This window comes from Pelophylax lessonae (genome assembly GCF_965119305.1).
Source record: "Pelophylax lessonae genome assembly, chromosome: 2".
NCBI lineage: Eukaryota > Metazoa > Chordata > Amphibia > Anura > Ranidae > Pelophylax > Pelophylax lessonae.
In genome coordinates, this window is record NC_138769.1 from 313,238,136 (window position 1) to 313,261,180 (window position 23,045).

At 42.3% G+C, this 23,045-nt stretch overlaps 1 protein-coding gene across 1 annotated transcript in view; it reads right to left on the reverse strand.

The window, feature by feature from the left end:
* Positions 1-23,045, reverse strand: part of MYO19 (myosin XIX) — an 87,604-nt gene that overhangs the window by 52,649 nt on the left and 11,910 nt on the right. The window contains exons 3-11 of the mRNA XM_082244793.1: positions 21,565-21,678; positions 18,316-18,445; positions 17,874-17,943; positions 15,384-15,486; positions 14,951-15,047; positions 14,016-14,092; positions 11,542-11,632; positions 1,136-1,304; positions 240-313 (exon numbers count right to left, since the gene is read on the reverse strand). Of these exons, the coding sequence (XP_082100919.1) occupies positions 240-313; positions 1,136-1,304; positions 11,542-11,632; positions 14,016-14,092; positions 14,951-15,047; positions 15,384-15,486; positions 17,874-17,943; positions 18,316-18,445; positions 21,565-21,678 (925 nt within the window). The remainder of the gene's footprint in view (positions 1-239; positions 314-1,135; positions 1,305-11,541; positions 11,633-14,015; positions 14,093-14,950; positions 15,048-15,383; positions 15,487-17,873; positions 17,944-18,315; positions 18,446-21,564; positions 21,679-23,045) is intronic.

Sequence of the window (23,045 nt, forward strand, 5' to 3'; positions counted from 1 at the left end):
CATATGAATATTTCATATTTCAAAAACTGCTGACAACCAAGTTATCCTGATACAATTATCGTGATATCCTAAAAAAAAAGGGCATAAATCTGTAAATAAACTACTGCTACACAGGTGTATACAGAAATTATTTCAGACATACTAGTGTTCTGTGTACATGGACAACCACTGATTCTAATATTTGTATTTGGCACTTCCATTTTCTTGAAAGCAATATTAACAAACATATTTATAAATACCAATAAAATTGCTCCAATTAGTTGACCCATCACAAATGCTTGCGTTTATTACGGTCACCAGCCAGTCAAATAATCTGCAATGAAAGGGACAGGTTAAATTAATAAATGGTTTGGCACAAAAGGCTATTAAAGGTACCCGTACTCATTCATAAAACAAGGTCCTGGTGGAAGCAGCCTTTCCCAGTCTTAGTGTGCCTTATAGTAGTAATTTAATGTAATGGCTGTTTCCATTAGACTTTATTTAATCAGGTTTTTCCTTCCCGAGAGACTCACTTTAAAATACTGGCACTACAAATCAACTCCAGGCTTGTGCTGCAAGAATATAAAGGGTTCTTTTTCAGCTTTACAACTTCAGAAAATTGAGGTCAGCACAGAAAATTGAGGTGTACACCTTAAAGACAATGGGCTGTATGCACTCATTTTCTAAGCACCAACTAAAAAACAGTGTTAACAGTACTGTTGCCTGCAAAATGTATTTTCAGTATGATGTGCTTTGTTTTTCTGCCTGTAGAGAGCTATTGACTGTCAGTCACTGGGGCACTGGGTTGTGGAGGGGGCGGGAGAGGCTGGTTCAGGCTCTCGGTGGCATGCTTAGAGACTGAGTCCGCTGGCGGTACAGGCATCTGGGCGCATCCCGACTGTAATGTAGGGATCTTTCCCAAGCCTGGACTGTCTGAGTGACGTCTGCCGACAACGGACTTTAGCCCACTGTTGGCTGAAAACGGGTCACAGGAGTGCAGAACGAACTGCACTCCTGTGATTTATAAGATAAGTAGGGCCAAATCAGATTGGCTATACTTATCCTTTAAAGATCAATTCTTTCTTTAGACATGTTCATTCACAATCTCCAGTATATTCAGAATGTCCATATTCAGCTCCTCTGTTTAGTACCTTACCTGGCATAGATAGATTTGGCTAAACAATCTCTTCGCGAGTCACACTCTGCCTTCTTGCAGGGTTTCTTTAATGCTTGCTGTTTTCCCGCTATTATAGTACGGTAGCAGAGCCTGTCCAGCAGGTGCTCAGCAGGAATCTTCAGCAGATTTGAAGTAGAGTAAAGGAACACTAAAATACAGTTATGTGTACAGATAGTTAACAAGCATTCCTAATGATTCTATGCATCTCAATAAAAATAAAAAAGGTTACATGTGTGCTTTACTTTTATGGCAGCTTTTAATGTTAACCCCTTCCCACCCAGCATTCCTTTTGTAGGGTCTGTATGCCCCGGGCGATCACAATTTATTACTGTGCTGGGAGTGCGCAGTGAGCATTCTCACAGCATGAAAAGCTCCGCCGTCAAATGACAAATATGTGCAGTGTGTGGGTGTTAAAGCATACCCTCCATGCCACCACAGACATGCATTATGTGGGCAGGAAGAAGTTACATTGTTTTTTTAACAATTTTTTTTTTACATGCATTAAAAACCGGGGCAACAAAATCAAGTTGATGCGTACAAACAGCTTTTATGCCATAATAATGGGTAATAAAAGATCAGTGGATGACTAGGCTAGGCATGATTCTATTTAGGCAAAAATGGATGTGTGTGTTTTTTTTTTTAAGCGTTTCTGTCTGTGCAGTGCCTTCTGGGCTTTCTAAAAGAGAGTCCAACACTAGCTTTGCATCGGCTTACATTTCTGTACATATAAATTAATGTGGAAAACACTATCAATTTCCCTTTATCAATATTTTATTACTGTGGTTGAATCATCAGATTTTGGTGCTGTACAATAGTTGATCACCCAGTGTTCCATTACCACCACTTAAAAATTGGATAGAGAAAACAGAAAGGATTTATAACTATAAAGTATTACATAGTTACATAGTTACATAGTTAGTGAGGTTGAAAAAAGACACAAGTCCATCCAGTTCAACCCATGATGCGTGTGTGTTTGCTTTTAACCGTACATTGTGTACCCCTGTATGTTGTGGTCTTTAAGGTGTACATCTAATAGTTTTTTGAAACTATCTATGCTCCCCGCTGATACGACTGCTTGTGGAAGAGAATTCCACATCCTTACCGCTCTTACAGTGAAGAACCCCTTACGCACTTTAAGGTTAAACCGCCTTTCCTCAAGTTTTAGTGAGTGGCCACGTGTCTTATTGTATTCCCTTTCTCTGAATAGTTTGTTCCTTATGCTAGGGTCGCCAGTACAGTATTTGTACATTGATATCATATCCCCCCTCAATCGTCTCTTCTCCAGAGAGAATAGGTTCAGTGCTTGTAGTCTTTCCTCATAGCCGATGTCCTCCATTCCCCTAATTATTTTTGTTGCCCTCCTCTGGACTTTCTCCAGTTCCAGCACATCCTTCCTGCGGACCGGTGCCCAGAACTGGACAGCATACTCCAGATGTGGCCGGACCAGAGTCTTGTAGAGCGGGAGAATAATCTCTTTATTTCTGGAGTGAATCCCCCTTTTTATACATCCCAGTATTCTGTTGGCTTTGCTTGCGGCGGCTTGGCATTGCATGCCACTGCCAAGCCTGTTGTCTACCAGTACCCCCAAGTCCTTTTCCATCCTAGACTCACCCAGAGGTTCACCCCCTAGTGAATAGCTTGCTTTCTGGTTTCTGGCACCCAAGTGCATTACTTTACATTTTTCTACATTAAACCTCATCTGCCATGTGGTTGCCCACCCCGTTATTTTGTTCAGGTCTGCTTGCAAGATTTCCACATCCTGCATAGAAGATATTGGCATGCCTAATTTAGTATCATCTGCAAATACTGAGATTGTACTAGATATCCCCTCCTCTAGATCATTTATGAATAAATTAAACAGGATTGGTCCCAGGACAGAACCCTGGGGGACCCCACTTTCCACACCCGCCCAATCCGAGTACTCCCCATTAATCACCACCCTCTGGACTCTCCCCTGGAGCCAGGTCTCTATCCAGGTACTCACCTTATGATCCATACCTACCTTCCTTAGTTTGTACAGTAAGCGTTTGTGAGGAACGGTGTCAAAGGCCTTTGCGAAGTCCAGATACACCACATCCACAGGCTTACCTTTATCTAGGTGGCAGCTCACTTCATCGTAGAAGGTTAACAGATTGGTTTGGCACGAACGATTTTTCATGAATCCATGCTGATTTCTACTTATAATACCATTTTCATTACTAAAGTCTTGTATGTGGTCCCTTATCATCCCCTCCAAAATTTTGCAGACTACTGATGTTAGGCTGACCGGCCTATAGTTACCCGGGATATATCTCGGCCCCTTTTTAAATATTGGTACCACGTTGGCTTTTTTCCAATCAGCTGGCACCATACCCGTCTGTAAACTATCCTTAAAGATCAAGAATAATGGTCTGGCAATCACCTGGCTGAGCTCATTAAGAACCCTCGGGTGCAAGCCATCCGGTCCCGGGGATTTATTTATGTTAAGTTTCTCTAGTTTAGCTCTAAGTCTATCCTCTGTTAGCCATGGCGGCACTTCCTGAGGTGTATTATTTAGTTCGGCCTTACAAGCGGGTTTCGTGTAGCCCCCCGATTCCTTTGTGAAGACTGAAGAAAAGAAATTATTTAACACTTCCGCCTTTTCTCTGTCCTCAGTGGCCATTTTTCCTTTATCATCTTTTATGGGGCCAATGTGCTCTGGCCTGGCTTTCTTACTGTTTATATACTTAAAGAACTTCTTGGGGTTCTTTTTGCTCTCCTCCGCTATATGTCTCTCGTGTTCTATTTTAGCCGCCCTGATTTCATCTTTACATTTCTTATTACACTCTTTGTAGTGCTTAAATGCTGCCAATGACCCCTCAGTCTTGTATTTTTTGAAGACCTTTTCTTTAGCTCTAATATACATTTTAATGTTGGTGTTTAGCCACCCAGGGTTTAGTTTTGTTCTTTTAAATTTATTTCCCTGTGGAATGCACTGGCCCACTCCCTTGTTAAGTATGCTCTTGAAGCACTCCCATTTTTCCTCCGTGTTCTTTGTTCCCAGGGTTCTATCCCATTTGATATTTTCTAGCAGCGAGCGCAGTTTAGGGAAATTGGCTCTTGTGAAATTCAGCGTCCTTATATTACCCTTGTGTTTCCTATTACTGTAATTAATACTGAAACCAATTGACCTATGGTCACTGTTCCCTAAGTTGTCCCGTATTTCTATATCCGTGATCAGGTCTGTATTGTTGGTAATCAGTAGGTCAAGTACCGCATTGCTTCTTGTCGGTGCATTCACCATCTGACCCATGAAATTGTCCTGCAAAACATTTAGGAACTGCCGAGCCTTGGCTGAGTGTGCGGTTCCTTCTGCCCAGTCTATATCTGGATAATTAAAGTCCCCCATTATAATGACATTTCCCATCCTTGCTGCCAATCCTATCTGTAACATGAGGTCCGCCTCACCCTCCTCCCTCTGGTTGGGGGGCCTATAGCATACGCCCAATATTACCTTCCCCGCCGTGCCTTCCCTTTGAAGCTCTACCCATAGGGATTCTGCCTCGTCCATAGCTCCATTATTAATATCATCCCTCATATTTACCTGTATACTGTTCTTAATATACAAACATACCCCTCCCCCTTTTTTACTTTCTCTATCTCTGCGATAAAGGGAATACCCCTGAATGGACGCCATCCAGTCATGAGAGCTGTCAAACCAAGTCTCAGTTATCCCCACAAAATCTAAGTCCTCCTCAAATATCAGCAGCTCCAGCTCTCCCATCTTGTTGGCCAGGCTTTTGGCATTGGTATACAAACCTCGTAATTTTGATCGGTTATATTTATCCTCTTTTGATGTTTTTAGGCTGCTCTCTTGATTTTTCCCCGTACCCACCCTGGGTATAGGAGCTCCGCACACCCTATCGCTAATGCCCCCATTTCTGCCCTCTGAAACTTGCTTTCCACTGGGTAATTCTACATCTGTACCCTCCCCCCCATTCCCTAGTTTAAAAGCCCCTCTAACTTTTCGGCCATCCTCGCACCCAGTACGGCTGCACCCACCCCATTTAGGTGCAATCCGTCCCTACCAAAGAGCCGGTGACCGACTGAGAAGTCGGCCCAGTTCTCCAGGAACCCGAAACCCTCCTTACTACACCAGCTCCTCAGCCACTCGTTAACTTCCCTAATCTCCCGCTGCCTCTCTGGTGTGGCTCGAGGTACAGGTAGTATTTCGGAAAATATTACCTTGGAGGTCCTAGTCCTCAACTTAGCGCCTAAGTCCCTGAAATCGTTTAGGACTCTCCGTCTTCCTCTGCCTATGTCATTGGTACCCACGTGTACCATGACAGCTGGGTCTTCCCCAGCCCCACCCAATAATCTGTCCACCCGATCCGCTATGTGCCGAACCCGAGCGCCCGGCAAACAACAGACTGTTCGGCGCACACGGTCTTGGTCACAGATTACACTGTCTGCCCTTCTAATAATTGAGTCCCCTACCACCAGCACCTGTCTTTCCTTTCCCTTTCTCCCAGCCTCACTGGAGGAGTTCTTCCCCTGGCAGCTAGGGGCGTCGCTCTGCTCCAGCAATGCTGGTCCCTGACTGGTTTCCCCAACATCACTCAACGGGGCGAATCTGTTGGGGTGCTCCAGCCCAGGATCAGCCTCCTTGCCTTGTTCCCTTCTACCCCTCCTAACTGTCACCCCTCTACTCTGCTCTGATGCCTGCACCTCCGATACTCCGCCCACCTCTGTGCAGACCCCTGCCTGCACCTGATTGGTACAATCCTGGCTCTCCTCCGGCATGGACATTCGTCTCAGTGTTGCCAGCTGCTTCCCTAGATTCAGGACCTGAGCTTCCAGGGAAGCAACGTGCTCACATTTTGCACATTTGTATTCGCCTTCGATCACATGATCGAGGAACGCATACATATCACAAGATGTACACCGAGTCGCATCTCCACACCCGCCGGGCATTGTACCTACTATCTAATCTAATGGGGATTCAGTAATTTAAGCCTATCCTATGTGGCTATTTCCTGGCTTCCTAACGCTACCTTCTCACCCTCTGGTATTCCGCTCCACTCACTTGACACTCAGTTGCACAACACTCACAATCTCACAGCCAGGTCAGACGCACAACACTGAGTCGCACCGCCCGGTCAGACGCACAACCCTCAGTCGCACAGCCCGGTCAGACGCACAACACTAAGTCGCACAGCCCAGTCAGACGCACAACACTAAGTCGCACAGCCCGGTCAGACGCACAACACTAAGTCGCACAGCCCGGTCAGACGCACAACACTAAGTCGCACAGCCCGGTCAGACGCACAACACTAAGTCGCACAGCCCGGTCAGACGCACAACACTAAGTCGCACAGCCCAGTCAGACGCACAACACTAAGTCGCACAGCCCGGTCAGACGCACAACACTAAGTCGCACAGCCCGGTCAGACGCACAACGCTGAGTCGCACAGCCCGGTCAGACGCACAACACCGAGTCGCACAGCCCGGTCAGACGCACAACACCGAGTCGCACAGCCCAGTCAGATGCACAACGCCGAGTCGCACAGCCCGGTCAGACGCACAACACTAAGTCGCACAGCCCGGTCAGACGCACAACACCGAGTCGCACAGCCCGGTCAGACGCACAACACCGAGTCGCACAGCCCGGTCAGACGCACAACACCGAGTCGCACAGCCCGGTCAGACGCACAACACCGAGTCGCACAGCCCGGTCAGACGCACAACACCGAGTCGCACAGCCCGGTCAGACGCACAACGCCGAGTCGCACAGCCCGGTCAGACGCACAACACCGAGTCGCACAGCCCAGTCAGATGCACAACGCTGAGTCGCACAGCCCGGTCAGACGCACAACGCTGAGTCGCACAGCCTGGTCAGACGCACAACACCAAGTCGCACAGCCCGGTCAGACGCACAACACTGAGTCGCACAGCCCGGTCAGACGCACCACGCTGAGTCGCACAGCCCGGTCAGACGCACAATGCTGAGTCGCACAGCCCGGTCAGACGCACAACACTAAGTCGCACAGCCCGGTCAGACGCACAACACCGAGTCGCACAGCCCGGTCAGACGCACAACACTGAGTCTCACAGCCCGGTCAGACGCACAACACTGAGTCGCACAGCCCGGTCAGACGCACAACCCCTATCGCACAGCCCGGTCAGACGCACAACCCCGAGTCGCACAGCCCGGTCAGACGCACAACCCCGAGTCGCACAGCCCGGTCAGACGCACAACGCTCAGGTAGTAACAGGTACTCCCAGATACTCAGGTACTCACAGATACTCAGGTACTCACAGGTACTCACAGATACTCAGGTACTCACAGATACTCAGGTACTCACAGGTACTCCCAGATACTCAGGTACTCACAGGTACTCAGGTACTCACAGGTACTCAGGTACTCACAGGTACTCAGGTACTCAGGTACTCACAGATACTCCCAGATACTCAGGTACTCACAGGTACTCACAGGTACTCACAGGTACTCAGGTACTCACAGATACTCCCAGATACTCAGGTACTCACAGATACTCCCAGATACTCAGGTACTCACAGATACTCAGGTACTCACAGGTACTCCCAAATACTCAGGTACTCACAGATACTCACAGGTACTCACAGATACTCAGGTAGTAACAGGTACTCACAGGTACTACACTACACCCTCAGTCAGTGTACAATCTCAGTCACCAGTCTTACTTACCTAGTGTATGTCCCTTTAAGTCTGACTCTAGCAGTTCCTGGCTTTTTTTTTTTTTTTTCCCTCAGACGGTCAGTCTCCGCTCTGCACCCGCCTCCCTCTGTCACTTCCCGGTCAGCCTTTGCTCCGCTAGTCTCCTCTGCTCCCTCTCTGTCAGGGGGGGGGGGGGGGGGTCCGCACCACTCGCCGCCCGCCGCAAAAAAAAAAAAAAAAAAAAAAAAAAGGGGGGGGGGGGTTTACTGTACCGCTCGCCACCCGCGATAAGAGAGGGGGGGGTCCCGACCCGCTTGCCGCTCGCTTGCCGCTCGCTTCTGGGGGGGGGGGGGGGGTTCGAGCGGTACAACCTCTCACAAGACTTACTTTTGCTAAAGAGGAAAGAAATACAAACCCCCGGGGCAACAGTTGGTAACTCCTTTCCAACCCTAAAAGGGAACCCTGATCAATTCCCTGGATCAAAATACCCCCATGCTTATTCTTTAGTATTTAAGCTGCGGATACCATTAGCTTAAAGTGTTTTTTTTTTGTTTTTTTTTTAATTTTTTTGTTTTTTTTCTAGTGTAACAAAGAAGCTCCTGTAATGTATGAATAACAGCACAGTGCTTGTGCTATGTAATTTGGTTCCTTTTAGCACCTGAAAAACCTGGCTGATCTTGCCTGGTTCTGCCTTCCACCACGTACACTGACCACTGTTTACCATAGCTGCTAAGCCCTGACACTGTGGTAAGTTTACGTGCCTCCTCCCCCCTCCCCTCCCTGCCTGTCAGCTCTGTGTCAGGGCCTGCCCGCCCTCCCCTCCTGCTGCTAAAATAAGTTAGTATTATGAAAAACAGGGGATTGAATGATAATTACTAAGTGCCCTGTATATGTGCCTTATTAAAAATATGCTATTCTTTACCGGATTTCCTAGCGCCTCTCATGTGACCGGCTGGCTCTCTCCTCTTTCCTACTGACGTCAGCGGGGGATTCTCAACCACTCATGCTCTAGCGATCAGATCGGGAGAGGGGGGGAGACAGCCAGTCACGTGAGTGCCGAGCGGCGCTAGGAAATAAGGTATAGAACAGCATATTTTTAATAAGGTACATATACAGGGCACTTAGTATTATGAAAGACAGAGGATTGTGTAATAATTACTAAGTAGGTTTACAACCACATTAAGTCATCTAGCCCTTAAATTCCATTACCGATTTTGCCATTACAACCTTATGCAGTTAAGTATTTCATCATTTAATTACTTCTGCTGAAAAGAACCCCAAAAAAGACAATTACATTATCCTTATATACAACTGTTATTATTTGCCATTTGCACATTCTGTGGGATAAAATGTTAAAAACAAACTATAGGCAAACAGCTAAATATTGAATTATTCAAAGAAATGCCAGCAAAGGCCAAGCATGGATGCTGAGTAAATAGCTTTGTCGCTCTGCTCCCATTTTCCTTTGCACTGCAATATAACTGATTGGCTATTTGTGTCATGTCTGCCTCCCCCTACCTCAGCTCTGCTGTGTATTAGCCTACAAAAAACGAATACCAAGTCAAAATTCAGATACTTACACCGCTTGTATTAAAGAAAAAAAAAAAAAAAAACACGTCATGTGTGCCATTTATATCTGGAGTTCATTATTTTTGCCAGATCTTTATCCTGATCTTGGATATATTTAACCACTTAAAGCCTAAGGGTTCCTTAGTGCGAGAGTTCCGTCTGATGAATGAAAAATGGGCAAACAGATCACCATACACTTACATCCTTGTCCACAGGAAACAGACCTAAATAGATGTAAGTGAACAAACTGACCATTTTTGAATAGGTTGTTAGGAGCCTAACGACCAGTGACTCATCCCTGCTGTCAGCAGAATCTCTTAAGGGAGTCACGTGGTGAGACAATACGCGTGGAGCGGTTGCTGGGTAACGCGACAGCTGAACCGGAAGTGACGTGGGAGCCGTGGCCCGGCAGTCTTTCAAAAATGCAATTTTTACTAAAATAAAGCGGTTTTAAAAGCTAGTACACCATGTGGGGTCCTTGTTTTTTCTGAGCTGTTTACAGAGCACAGAGGAACGCTGACCCAAGGTCTTTAAAGAACTGCGTACTTGATTAATGCAAAATGATCCAGAGGCTTTGATTCTTGCAAAGGAAAATGCTGTGGATATTGTTGGAGGCAATACTGGATTGATCCCCAGTGAGAAAAAAGTGCACTCCTAAAATCCTTTAGGTTCATGAGCTGAGGTGAGCGCATAAATAGTGGTGGTAGGTAATCACTATAGGAAGAGGGAAGGCACAAGTAAAAAGTTTACATGGTGCAAGGCAGTCACTGAAGATTTATTCGCAGAAAACACCAAATATAGACTGTTCTAAAAATCACTGTTATAGTGTTATTTGCTTTGGACTATATTGCGCATTTTGTTTGATATATTTATACGCTCTTGTAGGATTTAGATTTGTTTTTAGTAATTTGAGTGGATAAGAGTAGTGCAGTGTTTGCACATGCACATTTTTTGCTTGAGGGGTGCAGGCGTACACTACATATTTTTTAGGGAGGTTGGCGCAACATATTTGTGTGTAAATGGGAAACACAAAAATAATTTTATTCACTGGCACTTTGTGTGAATGGTATATGTTTGCGCCCACCAGTTTATTTACCTATTATTTATTGATTATATAGGCATTGGTAGGGGGAGAGTGGATTTGTTCTAAAATAATATTCTAGCTGTCAGCAGCATGGATTAGTCATTGGTTGTGTCAGCACCCATCGACTTGAATGGAACTTGGATGTAAACAGATGTAAATGGTTTACACCCGTTTGCCCACAGGAATGCATTGCTGTGCGTTTTTCATCCATCAACAAAATTAATGAAGAACGGCTCATGTGAAAGGACCCTAAGTGCAGCCAAAAGCAAAAACTGAAAAGGGATTTAACTTATGGTGAGTAGAATGTTCATATTATTGATATGGGTCAACAAAAATCATCAACATAAATGTATAGTGCTGTCCCTTTAAGAGTGATATCTTAACAACAGTGCAAAAACTAAACCCACACACAATATTTTATCAAACAAATCACATTTAAAGTGACAGTACCATATATTTGATATAATATTGCGAGTTGGGTTAGTTTTTGCACGGTTGTGAGAATATCACTCTTAAAGGGACAGCACTATACAATTACATAGTTACTAGTTAGTCAGGTTGAAAAACAACACCAGTCCATCTAGCTCAACCAATTTATGTTGATAATTTTTGTTGACACATTTTATAGACCATCAAATATAAAAGTGCTGCGCTTGCTGTAATAAAACCTAATGGTTAAGTGCAATACAGTACATACTGTATATGTTGATAATTATTGTTCGATGATTTAATCTTAACTTTAGCTTCATCATTGCTATACAGTAAGAAAATGTTTCAAGTCTCAGAAGAGATTTTAATTTTCTATTTAACCCCTTAAAAACCTTTGTCCACCAGATATGCCCTAACCTTTTCCTCCCTCTTTTCCTTAAACTCATTTAGTATGATACAATATGGTAGTTGCTGGTAAAATGAACAGCTGTCCTAACCAACTGAATACAAGGGCAAACTGTAGACCATTTAGATCTGCTCTTGTAGGTTTCATTTACATTTATTCTGCCTAGGCATGCACATCATTTTGAGAAAGTTGTAAACTCTTTGGAGCTGAAAGTATTTTTTAAGTAAAAAAAATTAACTGACCTTTAGCATTGCTTAAAACTTCACATGGCTGGCTTTCATCCAGAGAATCACAAAAGCTGACATTCCCCAGATGCAAAAGACCTGATAAAATCTGTCATAAAATGGAACAATACAGGTGAGATGGGAGCCATATAACAAAGATAATACACATCTTATTCACACCATCCTAGCTAGTCTATTTATTGTTAATATCACATATTATCAAGAATACAGTAGTAGGAGGAGTAAGTTTTGGTAGAAGCACCCAAACAGAGCCTAGGACTATGGCCAGAAAATCTCCAGAAACTGGCCAAACTCCTCTTCAATTCAGACTGGCCCTTTAATCTTTCCTAAAGGAAATATGTTGGCTGCCATTGCCAACATACTTTTGAAAATACTTCTTGCCTGGCTATTTATGGTGTCACCGATTTTCAGGTGACTGACCCGAAACAGGCATGCAGCAAAAGAACTATGTACTTATTAAGGTCAGATGTTCAAAGTGGCAAATTTATTTCTGTGAAAAAATAGCAAAAAAACTGGTGTTTTTGCACATACAGGCCAATCAGAATAGTTTCATAGATTAAAAGGGTGACTTGTTGCTATTGCCAACAGCTGCAAAGTTTGCATTTCTTTTCTTTATTTTTAATATATAATTCCAAAGTAATGAAGCCAATAAATGACATACAACATATAACATGACAGGCAGGCAAGTTGATTTTTTAATGGAAAGTCAATAATAGCAGCTCAAATATCTTTAAAAAGACAGGTTTACTTGGGTTTTGGCCCAGTTTGAGTTACAGAAGGAGAGTAAGGCCCCTTTCACACTTATGCGACCTAAAAGTCGGGCAATTTTGCCACAATTTTGACTGGTTTTTAAACAATGCCTGTGTAATCTTGAAGTCTATGGACCTCAAAAAACAGCAAAGTCGGACCAAAGTAGTGCAGGGTCTACTTTGAAGTGGTTGCGACTTGAAGTTGCACAGATATGAACGGTACTCATTGGAAATCATAGAGTACGACTTGCACTCTCAAGTCGCACAAGTGTGAAAGGGGCCATAGCTGATTAAAACAAAGTAAAGCATTGGTTTATTAAAAAATAGGGGTATATTTCGGATTTAAAAATATTGTAATGGAGACCTAATTATTTCTCTATGCTGTGGCCTATTGTGCATCAAGAAAAAAAATTTCACCCACAAATTATTACATGAGGAATTCATCTGGACTTTTATTTTGGATTTGTGTGTAGAACTAAAAGGCAAAACATTTTTTTCAGGTTTTTTTGCCATCAGTGTACCATTGGGAAGATTTCCCTTCATTTCCTGACCCATAGCCAAAACAAAAAGTGAGAAGAAATCCCCCCAGAGTGAGGGAATCCCTGGTTATCATCAGAACTATTGTCTCTCTTTTAGACCATTTCCCCCTCTACTACTACAGTTCTCGGGACAACCCAAAATGTCAGATTTTCTTCACTTTCATAGAGAGGGTGGATCTCCCTAACATGAGCAAAGGCAGAAATAAGAACCTGACAGGTGATCTAATCCCTTCCTTGTCCGAAACTAAAGAATACAAAAAGGGTTTTGCCTTTAGGCCCCTTTCACACAGGGCGGACTCAGTAAAGCCAATCTGCCTGCTCATTGGGGGATCTCTCTGCTGATCCTAGCTAAGCAGGCAGATGACAGGTCCGTATATGATCCACTATGCAGAATGGACACAGACACAGCCCCCTCTTCTCTATAGAGCAGTCGGATAGAAATGGACTGCCTGCACCCTTATCCTAACAAATGGGTAAAGATCTCAAAGCTTAGGTGCTACATTGTATGTTAATGGAATGTTACAGTGTATGTCTGGAACAGGCTCATTTTTTTGGCTTCTAAATGGGTGGGTAACCATGGCCCAAGTCTTCTCTCCCTCCCTTCCTCCCTATTTCTTTATACTGTACTAATTCAGGTGATAGCCCTTCCCTTTTCCTTATCCCTAACCCCACCTCACTGGGACAGGTTTTTTTACTCCAGTTTTTGTAACATGCTTTAAACAGTCTACGACTTTTACATGTAGCCATTACCTATAATGCTGGTTATCATATCTGTGCCTAAACCCACTCAGTTTGATCTTTGTTGTAAAGGGTTTGAAAACTGTGAAGGGCTCTGTAATATTTTTTTCTTTTAACCAAATCCCATAAAGAAATCTGTCCCTCAGTTGGTCTAAAAGAATGATCAATTTGAATGATAAATGTATAAAGTTAGTGGGGCTAAAATTACATGTGTTCACTTTAAGAAGGCAATGCTGTACTGTAAAGTACTATATACTATGGTATATTGTACTGCTCAATCAAAGGACATATACACAAATTAGTCAGGCAGATGTTCCTGTCATCGCAATGGTCTTTTCCTTATATGCACAGACATGCAGGTCCATTATTTTAGTGTATTATTTCTAAATAAAATAACATCACAGCATTAAATATGTGAGAAAGGTGCAAGATTGTTGTAACTGACCTTAAATATGTTACTCTGTTTTGATGGATCAATTCCCAAATGTGTCATTGCATTTTTAGTGACTTTAAAGCAATCCTCTAGATAAAATAAAAGTAAAAAAAAAACAAACAAAAATTGAATTGAACTAAAAAAAGCAGCAATTTTCAGTTTTATGTAAACTTCCTAAGAACAAAAGAAATAATGCTAAACTAAAACAAGACATATCTCCTGCCACTAGCAAAGTAATTTAACAGCAGTAGTTCCATATTTTTAAATATGCACATTTTGTGTATATTTACAGTACAGCAATCAAGTATCACAAATGATTTTCATGATAATTCACAAAGGACTTCTTTGCAGCAGTAACATCCATTTTGCCAATCATCACAAAAAAAAAAAAAAAAATCCACCTTCTGAAAGTAATGCCTAGTACACACTATCAGTTCATTTTTGTTCAAACCAGCAGACTGGAAAAAAAAAAAAACACTAAGGAGCTTGCTGTACTACCTATCTGATGTCTTCCTAATGAGCCATTATGTTCTGACAGGGGGACACCCCCCCTCCCCCCGTAAGTGCTCATTAGATCGGCAGATGTTTTTGGGTCATGCCCCACATGGGCCGAACGTCGGTTAGTTTCTGCTGAACCAGCCATTACCAGTTGATATTTTGCCCGTGTGTACCAGGCTTAAGGATGGCTGTATGAAGTGTATCTGAATAACTTGGACCACCATCCAGCTTACAGATAGCTATCTCACAATGGTGCAAGTAAGGGCATAAAAGAAAGGTTTGAATATATCCTAATTAAATGTGAGAAGAGGGAAGGAAAAGGGTGAAAAACTGCCTGATCCTTATGCAAAACCAAGTAAGGAGGTATCAGAAAGACAGTAGCCATTTCCAGCATTATTTAAGTTGACATAATGGTTTAAAGCTCAGGTCATGAAACCAACTGCTCTTACCCTCAAGGTTCTTATCAGAATTTGGGAGCCAAGAGAACTGTGCATTTTCTGGGAGATCCCATTCATCTCTTTCATTTGGAGAAGCACCTTTGAAAATCTGAAAATAAATAAGTAATTACCAGATGTTACAAAATCACTCTTGATTTGGAAAACTAAAGAAGCAAAACAAAAAAAAAAAAATAATTTTATAAATAGGAACTGAAACAAAAAGATCCTTAGACATTTAAGAATGTGTCTGTGCTGTGGCTAAAAACCAGAGCGCAGTTCTCATTTTTTTTTTCTTTTTTTTTTTAGGACACAATGGAACACAAAAAAAAAAAAAAACTGGTAAAGGTACTGCAAGCAATATATACACTTTTCCATAAACCCAACTAAAATTATTCTTTTTTTTTTTATAAATAGAATATTAGGAAAGATTTTTTTCTTGACACACCTGATAAAATATATGGAAATTTCTTTCTGAAGGAGCTTGATGAGCTACACGTGTCTTCTCAAGAAGGTAAGTCTGGATAGAAGCACCAGTGATTTGCTGAGTTCTAAAATTGAGGAAATGAAAAGAAAACAAAAAGTCAACTTGCTCAAGCATAATGCTACTGATTTTAATGTTAAAATACACAAACGTAAATAATCTTCCCACCAACTGTTACCCAAAAAAAAAAAAAAACTAAAAATTTGGTGCAGCTGTGCATGGTAGCCAATCAGCTTCAAACTTTAGCTTGTTCAATTAAGCTTTGACAAAGAAACATGGAAGCCAATAAGTTTATATGCATAGCTAGACCAGATTTTGCACTCTCTAGTGTTATTAAAACATGTTGGGGATCTGCAAAACATATTAAGACTGCAATTCTGCAAACAGTTACACTATATTGAACACGAAAAGCACTTAATAATCCACATTAAAATGCACAAAGGAAATGTCAGATATTAGAGGCTGTTGATCCTGGTGTGATTAGGTTAAATCTTTTTTTTTTTCACCAACAAAAGGGAAAAAAAATTAAAAAAAAAAAAAAAAAAAGAGTCTGGTTCTTCTTTCTGGCAGGACCAGCACAAGAAAAGATTGTGTAAAATGAGCATGAGGTGTGGCCACCAACCCCTACATACAATGGTGGGTGGGGACAATTAGACTAAATTGTTCCTGTTGTCACAATAAAGTCTTTAAAAACATTCAAGCACCTGCTCTACCATCAACTGTTACAGTTTGCTATCAATGTTTTGGCCTTTTTCCGATACCGGATGCACTTCAAAGAAGTAATAGCATCAGGTTTGCAGGGATAAGGCCACTGAAGTAAGGTAGATTTACACTCCACCCCTGCACTTTTCATTTCACCCTAAAGCTTCTTTTTGATGCGTATAATAACACATTTCCTAAATCGTACATCACAGGACACAAAGCAGCCATATTCATTACTATCTGGGTTATACGCAACATATAGGTGAATGGACACTGGCAACCAATAAAGACAGGAAGTCCCCCTCTATATAACCCCTTCTATATAGGAAGTACCTCGGTTTTTTCTCCAGTGTCTTAAAGGTGATGGTCAAGGTTGGAGAAGCTCTCCATGTTTTTTTCAAAGAAGAAGAAAGAAGATTATGCCACAAACCCCAATCAAGATCTGTGATCTATGGGGATTAGCAATCAGATCCCTACAAAAGTAGAAGACTAAAAAGGATGGTACCGGAGCCTCGGTAAAGGAAGAAGAACGAGGTTTTTGTATGTAATTTGACCTTTTTGGGCACTGGACTTTGGGATCTGGACCCTTGGTAAGACCAACCCCAAAGGCATTCTGGCAGAGTGCTCTACAGGTCCAAGGGAGTGGCCCCTTAAAAAACAAGGGGACCTAGTGCTTGAAGGTCGACAAATGACAGAAACCTGATGGGTGAAGATTGGATTCTTGTTCTAAGCAGAATTCTGCGGCAAGAATTGTAATTTAAGTTTAAAAATATTTGTAAAAAATAATTTTATGCACTGTTCCCTTCTGAGTTTCAGATACAGAGTGCCATGGTTAGGTCTCCACCTAAAACAGTAAGTGTATCAGCTGTGACAAAGCGTACCTTGTTTGCGTACATTCTGCTCTCACCCCTAAAGATTGGCGTGCAGCTTTTCGCCTGGGCGCAGACGCGCCCGTGCAATCGTCCCCTCTGTGTCTCCAGGTCAGAGAGCACCCTTGATGGTATCCATGTGGCGAAGAATTGTACGCATGCGAATATTCGCCATTTACAGGCATAAGCATGTACATGGAGCCGGGAGGGGGCGTGTCATGACACAATTGGCGTGCACGTTGATGTGGACATGCACGCAGTAACAAACGCGAACGGTGCGACTTTTAAGGAAGTGTTTTCAGCGCTCAAACTTCTGTCAGAGGCTGGAGGGGATGCAGAGCAGCAGCAGCTGGGTGCGTGAGTCACTGTGGGTAAATGTTTATAGGCACGGACACGGACAGGTTCTGTTACTTTGAAATAAGCAGTGCTGTGTGTGATAAGCTGAATAGCTTGGCACAAGGCTTGAGTACACTAAAGTTAGTACCTCAAGTTTTCTTGCCTGGAGAAATGTCCTCTCGAAAGAGGAGTGGGTGGGGCACAGCTGGAAGGGGCACTAGTGTGCCGCTGTCAGGATTAGAAGATCCTAGCCGTGCTTCCTCCTATACTTTTTTAGCCTGTAAACTCTCCTCCTCTAATACGCCTGTAAAAGCTTGTGTGTGCATGCATGGCCACACAAGCTAACAAAGAGGTACTTTTACAAAAAGAAAAAAAAAAAAAAAAAACACACACACACACAGCAAATGCCTTTAAGAGCCTTTTTTTTGATTACTGTGTACATGAGCCCTTACATGTTACACCCCAAACACGGGTGCAATATTTAACATGTTTAAAAGGTGAACTTATCCTTTAACACTAAAAAAAAATTATTTGACGATACTTTTACCTGCTTAACTGTAGTTGAATGTATTTTCCAAATCGACTACTGTTGTTGTTCCTTAAAGTGCAGGCATTACCTGGACATAAAAGAGGTAGGAGACATGCAATTTTAGTAATTTTTTTCACTGTAAAGTCAATCTCAAGATCATGCAATAAGTGGCATTAGGATATTCATTTAACATTGTGAAGCCTTTACTACGACGTACAGTTGACTGGAATGTTCTGCTTTTTTTGAGGTCGATTTTTAAATTTGCTTTCTTTTCCCCCACAAATATGGAGGTACTATATAATGATTGCTGTATCATCATAGTGTGAAAATCAAGATAATACTGCAATCTGAATTAAAATGTTTGTTCAGACTCCTGCAGTATCTATATTAAGGTAACATGGACATATAAAGCATAATAAACTGGGTAGTACTAAAAATATGAAAAGATATGAACACTTACCAAATGCTTCCATTAAGGGATTAGAATCAAGAACTCGGCTTTCTATTCTCTCCACTGTCTGACTGGACCACTGTGAATTACTAGCAGCCACTGTGGCATAAAACTTCATTAGGCAACGTGAACTCCATGTCTAAAAAGAGAGAAGCATCTGTTTAATCAAAGTATCAGAAATGAAATATGTGATTTTATTAATATTTTTTTCTTACAATGGGCCACAGTATTTAAAACACTTAGACAGGACAAGTTTTGTTTTGGGAGGCCGCACTAGTATGTTCCCCCCAGAAGCGTGCCTCGTGCACACCCCCAGGTTCGCACAGCAGCTTGATTTGTGACCAGATCATCGATAACAGTACCAGTCCCCTGTGTTTGGCCCTGGTACCATGTCCAGTAGTAAACAATGGCTTTTATTCACAATGCTATTGCTTACTACTGTACTGGGGCCAATCACAGCTATAGTATTACAATTGTAAACAATGGAATCATAAATGGATGTCAAAACAGTTAAAATGATTGCTTATGCAGTGATCATCACTGTAATAAGCAATCAATCAGTGTAAAAAAAAATTCTAATTACCCCCAGAGCAGTACAGTGTCACTTTGGTAACACTGCACTGCTTTGGAGACAGTATGTAAAAAAAAAAAAAAAAATTATAAAAAGATTTTTTTATTTTTTTTTTTTTAAATACGGTTACCAGAGCAAGTGCAGAGTCAGCAGGGTAATATTGAACTGCTCTGGTAATGATCATGTACAATGTCTGGCTGCTTTGATACTACTGTAGGTCAGTGCCTACAGCCATTGTCTCCGATCAAACAGACTAGTGCTGCCAGTCAGTGTCCCTAATTATCACCGTCCACTTTCAGTGTCCTTAATCACCACCACACCAGTCCCAGTGTTCCCGATATTCGACACACCAGTCATATTGTCCCTGATCACTGTCACACCAGTTACAGTATCCCTGACTCCTGCCACACCAATCATATTGTCCTTGATCCCTGCCACACCAGTATGACACCGGATGAATTTATGCCAGCAACAGTATTCCTTTTCACTGCCACACCAGTCACAGCATCACCACACTAGTGTAAGCTAGCGCCATTGTCTCTGATGGTCACCACACCAGTGCCAGTGCCTCCAGACCAGTGTAGGTCAGAAACAGTGTTCCTGATTCTTGCAACACCAGTGCAGCGTTGCTTTTGCCTGCTGCCTGTACTAACCTTGGCCTATTTATTGAATATTTAAATAATATTCACTGATTTTGGGTTATTTTTACCAAACAATTGTAGCATAATACATTTTGGCCTAAATGTATAAAGAAAGATTATTAATACATTTTAAAACGCTTATATAGCAAGTAAATAACCCCAGTGGTGATTAGATACCACGAAAAAAAAAAAAAAAAAAAACGTCTCAAAAAATTATTAAAATCTCATTACAGTGTTGCAATTACTGAATAAATATCTTTCCAAGCGTGGCAGCAGTGAAAGCTGGAAAACTGCCTGGGCAGGAAGGGGTTGAAAGTGTCTGGTCTTGAGGTGGTTTAAGAAGGACTCCAAACGTTAAAGACCATTACACGGGGGTAATGTAGGTGTAATTACAACATATATGCATTACATTTATCTTGTGCCACCTTTTTACCTTGTTCACAATTTATTGGTGCTTCAACTTTTGTGCTCAAGTCAGCACCATGCAGTGCACTGCTCAGTAGGCAGCCAGCAAAATCCTCAGACTTCTATGGAGGGTGTTTTTTTTTTTTTTTTTTTTTTTTTTTTGGGGGGGGGGGGGGGAGGGGGGGGAACAACTAGATCTTGGCATTGGCAGTTCATTGCACTGGTAGCAAGAGATTTGTGGTCCTCAGTACAAGCTAAATGCTTTTCTATTACAAGCTGATTTCAAACTTCAAGGCAGCCACCATTCAAACAATAATGCGGTCCTGGAATTAGCATGCGGACATTGACAGCCTCCTTTAGGAAAATATTTTGTGAAATGACAGATCTCTTTGTCATAAGAGAAACACAATGGCTGCCATTTAGGATCTCCTTGTGATGATGCTTGCTGGCGATTATCCTGACCCACTGACTTTTTAACCATTTAAGCCCCGGAAGATTTTACCCCCTTCCTGACCAGGGCCTATTTTGCGATTCGGCACTGCGTGAATCGGAAATCGTTAACTGCGTTTAACGGACAATTGCGCGGTCGTGCGACGCTGTACCCAAATGAAATTGACGTCCTTTTTTTCCCACAAACAGAGCTTTCTTTTGGTGGTATTTGATCGCTATAAACAAAAAAAGGAGCGACAATTTTGCAAAAATAACAATATTTTTCACATTTTTTATATGAAATTCCCCCCAAAAAATGTAAAAAAATCAAAATTTAACATTTTAGGCCAATTTGTTTTCTGCTACATATGTTTGGTAAAAAAAAAAAAAAAAAAAAAAAAATCGCAAAAAGGCGTATTTTGATTGGTTTGCGCAAAAGTTATTGCGTTTACTAACTAAGGGAAAGATTGTTGTCATTTTTATTGTTTTTTTTTTTTTAACGAGTAATGGCGGCGATCTGCGTTTTTTTTTGCAGGACTGCGACATTGCGGCGGACAGATCGGACCCTTGACTGACATTTTTGACACTTTTGGGGTTACCAGTGACATTACTACAGTAATCAGTGCTATACATATGCACTGTTACTGTAAAAATTACACTGGGAGGGAAGGGGTTAACTTTATTGGAGAGGGAGGGGTTAAGTGTGTCCCTAGGGGCGTGCTAACTGTGATTAGATGTGGCTGTGTGTGTAACAGCAGAGATCAACGGTCCTACATAGCAGGACCGTATGATCTGTGCTGTTACACAGGGGAGAATGACAGGCGGCTGTGTTAACATTAGCCACCTGCCTTTCTCCCGTTGTAACCTACGATCGCGAGTGATGTCCGCCGGTCACTCGCGCGCGGCGGGGGGGTCCGTGATCGAGCGGGAGCACGCCTAGAGCCTCACAGGCAAGGGACGTACCCATACGTCACTTTGCCTGTGAGGGGCTGACTGCCGCCGTATATAGTCGCGCAGCAGTCGGCAAGTGGTAAAATAGCCGGTAACAACTATGAAGATCAGAAAAGTAGAAGAGAAGTCAGAAGTCCTCATCTGGATGCTTATTACTAGATCAGCGATTCAAAAGCACCAAGTGTGACAGCCAGGAACTAGCAATAGAGATAGATCTACTTTGTTTTTTATAAATCACTAGAACAAACGTTTGGCTCTTACCTTTCCAGCCCCGCTTTCCCCACTGACAATTATAGATTGGTTTACTGGTTGAAGCTGACACTGTACATTTCTGTAGGCTTGTTCGGCAACTGTGAAGATGTGTGGCTTATAGTTCTAAAAGATTGAGCAAAATACAATAAAATAGTTCATACTTTATTTATCCAGTACAATCATCCAAAATGCAGCAAATATTATACTAGTTTATCATTTGTCAACAGTCACTATTCCTTCATTAATTGTAAAGCTGATGCAATGAAACAATGCAATGCCCCCTGAGTGCTTAAGAAATACCTGGTTCTTCAGGAGATATAGTAACATGCAATACCGCCCTCAGCCTTTCACAATACAGCAACCTGTACCTATTGCCTGGATAAAGGTTAGGGATATACCTACCTGCAAACCTTTGACTTTCTCTATATTGAAACTTAAAGTGTTTTGTTACCCCCAACACATTCCTGATAGGTCTATGTTGTATTATGTACTTGTGTTAAAAAGGTATCCTGTTCTCTTTGTATTTCTTCCTTTGTGTGAAATACCTGGTGATTCTTCCAGTCTCCCTGTTCTTATTTCAAACTCATCCTGGGACATGGAAGCACATTCATCCCAGTGTGATCAGTTTCCTAGCAGTGCTGAAAGAACAGACTGCCTGTCCTCCAATGGCCAAGACTTGTGCTGACACGTCCTCCTCGCCTCCTTTCACAGCTCTTCACTTGGAAGATCAGTGCATTGCGCGCTCTGCCTCATGCTGACACCACCTGCAGTCTCCACCCCCACCTCTCCAAGCCCCTGCTGAGAACAGAGATCATGTACCACTTACAGACAAAAAAAAAAAAAAAAAAGGATTTATAATGTGTGTGTGTGTAGTACTTAAAGTGTCCGCCCTTTTCTTTTTTAACTCTATTAACCACTTGACCTCCAGAAAAGATACCCCCCCCCTTCATGACCAGGCCATTATTTGCAATACAGCACTGCGTTACTTTAACCACTAATTGTGCGGTCATGCGACGCTGTACCCAAATAAAATTTCTTCATCATTTTAGGTCAATATGTATTCTGCTACATATTTTTGGTAAAAAAAATCCCAATAAGTGTGTTTTAATTGGTTTGCGCAAAAGTTATAGCCTCTACAAACTACAGGATATATTTATGGATTTATTTATTTTTTGCTAGTAATGACTTATAGTGGGACTGCGATATTTCAGCAGAAAAATTGGACACCTGACACTTTGAGGAACCAGTGACACTAATCCAGTGATCAGACCTAAAATATATGCACTGCCACTGTACTAATGACACTGGCTGGGAAGGGGTTAACATCAGGGGTGACCAAAGAGCTAACGGTGTGCCTAGTCAGTGCTTGTGTACAGCGTGGGAGGTACTTTTACTGGGGGGAGGGCATTAAACCATGTTTCTTCTTTGCAGGAACACAGGATTAATGCCTTCCCTACTGACAGAACAGCAAGCCACATTGTTTATATAGG